This window comes from Malurus melanocephalus, unplaced genomic scaffold (assembly GCF_030028575.1).
Source record: "Malurus melanocephalus ecotype Western Australia unplaced genomic scaffold, MMel_1.1 scaffold_3246, whole genome shotgun sequence".
Classification (NCBI taxonomy): Eukaryota; Metazoa; Chordata; class Aves; order Passeriformes; family Maluridae; genus Malurus; species Malurus melanocephalus.
Window position 1 is genome coordinate 1 of NW_026626478.1, and position 3,151 is coordinate 3,151.

Below are 3,151 nucleotides of genomic sequence, written 5' to 3' on the forward strand. Positions count from 1 at the left end.
GCAGCGCGGCCACGCGGCTGGCAAAGGTGTCTGGGGACAGGGGGGACATGGGGGACATTGGGGGCATTGGGAGCTTTGGGGACATTGGGGACACTCAGGACATTGGGGACGACAAAGACAATGACCGAGTCCTTGAGGCCCTGGGGACCCTGTCCCCGTTCCCATCCCCCAATGTCCCCATGGTGTTCCCAATGTCCCCAATGTCCCCAATGTCCCTCACCAGGGATGGATGTCCCCAAGGCCACGAACACCACGGCGTTGACCGAGTCCTTGAGGCCCAGGGTCCCTGTCCCCATTCCCATCCCCCAATGTCCCCAATGTCCCCAATGTCCCCAATGTCCCTGTGATGTCCCCAATGTCCCCATTGCCCCATCCCCCAATGTCCCCAGTGTCCCCATGGTGTCCCCAGTGTCCCCAATGTCCCTCACCAGGGATAGATGTCCCCAAGGCCACAAACACCACGGCGTTGACCGAGTCCTTGAGGCCCTGGGGACCCTGTCCCCGTTCCCATCCCCCAATGTCCCCAATGTCCCTCACCAGGGATGGACGTCCCCAATGTCCCCAATGTCCCCATGGTGTCCCCGATGTCCCCAATGTCCCTCACCAGGGATGGACGTCCCCAAGGCCACGAACACCACGGCGTTGACCGAGTCCTTGAGGCCCAGGGTCCCTGTCCCCATCCCCCACTGTCCCCATGTCCCCAATGTCCCCATTGCCCCATCCCCCAATGTCCCCAATGTCCCCATGGTGTCCCCAATGTCCCTCACCAGGGATAGATGTCCCCAAGGCCACGAACACCACGGCGTTGACCGAGTCCTTGAGGCCCAGGGTCCCTGTCCCCATTGCCCCCATGGTGTCCCCGATGTCCCCATGTCCCCAATGTCCCTCACCAGGGATAGATGTCCCATTGTCCCCATGGTGTCCCCAATGTCCCTCACCAGGGATGGATGTCCCCAGGGCCACGAACACCACAGCATTGACCGAGTCCTTGAGGCCCAGGGTCCCTGTCCCCGTTCCCATCCCCCAATGTCCCCAATGTCCCCATGGTGTCCCCAATGTCCCTGTGATGTCCCCAATGTCTCCATGTCCCCATGTCCCTGTGATGTCCCCATGTCCCCATGGTGTCCCCAATGTCCCCATGTCCCTCACCAGGGATAGATGTCCCCAAGGCCACGAACACCACGGCGTTGACCGAGTCCTTGAGGCCCAGGGTCCCTGTCCCCGTTCCCATCCCCCAATGTCCCTGTGATGTCCCCAATGTCCCCATGGTGTCCCCAATGTCCCCAATGTCCCTCACCAGGGATGGATGTCCCCAGTGCCACGAACACCACGGCGTTGACCGAGTCCTTGAGGCCSAGGGTGCAGCCGAAGTGCGCGGCCAGGTCGCCGATGAGCGCCGTCAGCAGCGCGAGGAGGAGGATGGAGACGCCGAAGGCCGCCCATCCCCCCAGCAGCGCCGTGGGGGGCACGCAGGCGAACAGAACCTTCCAGAACACCGTCAGGAAGTGCATGACGTAATCGAAACACGACGGCAGCNGTCAGCACTTTGGGGGCGCGGGGTCCCCCCAGCTCGCCCCCGATGGGCGCCCGGCGGCGGTAGAGCAGCACCCCGATGGCGAGGAAGGCGAAGATGGTGAAGAGSGTGACGGGGAAGGCCAGGGTGCCCGGGGGCACGCGGAACGGCCGGCCCTGCGCCGCCCAGTACACCGCGGCCACCGACCACGCCAGCCCCAGCCCCAGGAAGACGTTGACGGCGTTGGAGCCCGTGACGTTCCCGATGGACGCGTCCGCACACGGGTCCTGCAGCGCGGCCACGCGGCTGGCGAAGGTGTCTGGGGACATTGGGACATGGGGACAGTGAGGGGACATTGGGGACAGCGGGGACATGGGGACAGTGAGGGGACAGCAGGGACATGGGGGACATTGGGGACATTGGGGACATTGGGGACAGCGCGGCCACGCGGCTGGCGAACGTGTCTGGGGACATTGGGGACAGTGAGGGGACATTGGGGACAGTGGGGACATTGGGGACAGCACGGCCACGCGGCTGGCAAAGGTGTCTGGGGACATTGGGGACAGTGAGGGGACAGTGGGGACATTGGGGACAGCGTGGCCACGCGGCTGGCGAAGGTGTCTGGGGACAGAGGGGGTGTTGGGGGTGTTGGGAGCATTGGGGATGTTGGGGACAATGGGGACACTCAGGACGTTGGGGACAACAAAGACAATGGTATTGATGGAGCCCTTGAGGCCTGGGGACCCTGCCCCTGGTCCCATTCCCCAATGTCCCCAATGTCCCTGTGATGTCCCCAATGTCCCCATTGCCCCATCTCCCAATGTCCCCAATGTCCCCATGGTGTCCCCAATGTCCCCAATGTCCCTCACCAGGGATAGATGTCCCCAGTGCCACGAACACCACGGCGTTGACCGAGTCCTTGAGGCCCAGGGTCCCTGTCCCCGTTCCCATCCCCCAATGTCCCCAATGTCCCCATGGTGTCCCCAATGTCCCCAATGTCCCTCACCAGGGATGGATGTCCCCAGTGCCACGAACACCACGGCGTTGACCGAGTCCTTGAGGCCSAGGGTGCAGCCGAAGTGCGCGGCCAGGTCGCCGATGAGCGCCGTCAGCAGCGCGAGGAGGAGGATGGAGACGCCGAAGGCCGCCCATCCCCCCAGCAGCGCCGTGGGGGGCACGCAGGCGAACAGAACCTTCCAGAACACCGTCAGGAAGTGCATGACGTAATCGAAACACGACGGCAGCCGCTCCTCGCGGCCCTCGTCATCGTCGTCCTCGTCACCTGCGGGGGGACAGCGGGGGTGGTGGCATCGGGAGTGTTCCCGAGGGGCTGGGGGTACCCAGGAGTGTCCCCAAAGGGTGACATCAGGGGGGTGGTGGCACCAGGAGTGTTTCCAAGGGGTGGCATTGGGGGGTGGTGGCACCGGGAGTGTCCCCAAGGGGCTGGGGGTACCCAGGAGTGTCCCCAAAGGGTGACATTGGGGGGTGGTGGCACCAGGAGTGTCCCCAAGGGTGACATCAGGGGGTGGTGGCACCAGGAGTGTCCCCAAGGGGTGACATTGGTGGGGTTGGTGGCACCAGGAGTGTCCCCGAGGTGCTGGGGGTCTCCAGGGTGGTGGCCCCAAGTTGAGGGTGGCA

The 3,151-nt window shown here is 64.4% G+C and overlaps 1 protein-coding gene across 1 annotated transcript in view; it reads right to left on the reverse strand.

The window, feature by feature from the left end:
• Positions 1 to 1,297: 1,297 nt before the first annotated feature.
• LOC130588070 (sodium/calcium exchanger 2-like) overlaps positions 1,298 to 3,151 on the reverse strand; it is a gene marked incomplete at its 3' end in the record, with an annotated part of 6,050 nt that continues 4,196 nt past the window's right edge. The window contains exons 5-7 of the mRNA XM_057389025.1: positions 2,520 to 2,843; positions 1,531 to 1,832; positions 1,298 to 1,484 (exon numbers count right to left, since the gene is read on the reverse strand). Coding sequence (XP_057245008.1) covers positions 1,298 to 1,484; positions 1,531 to 1,832; positions 2,520 to 2,843 — 813 coding nt within the window. The remainder of the gene's footprint in view (positions 1,485 to 1,530; positions 1,833 to 2,519; positions 2,844 to 3,151) is intronic.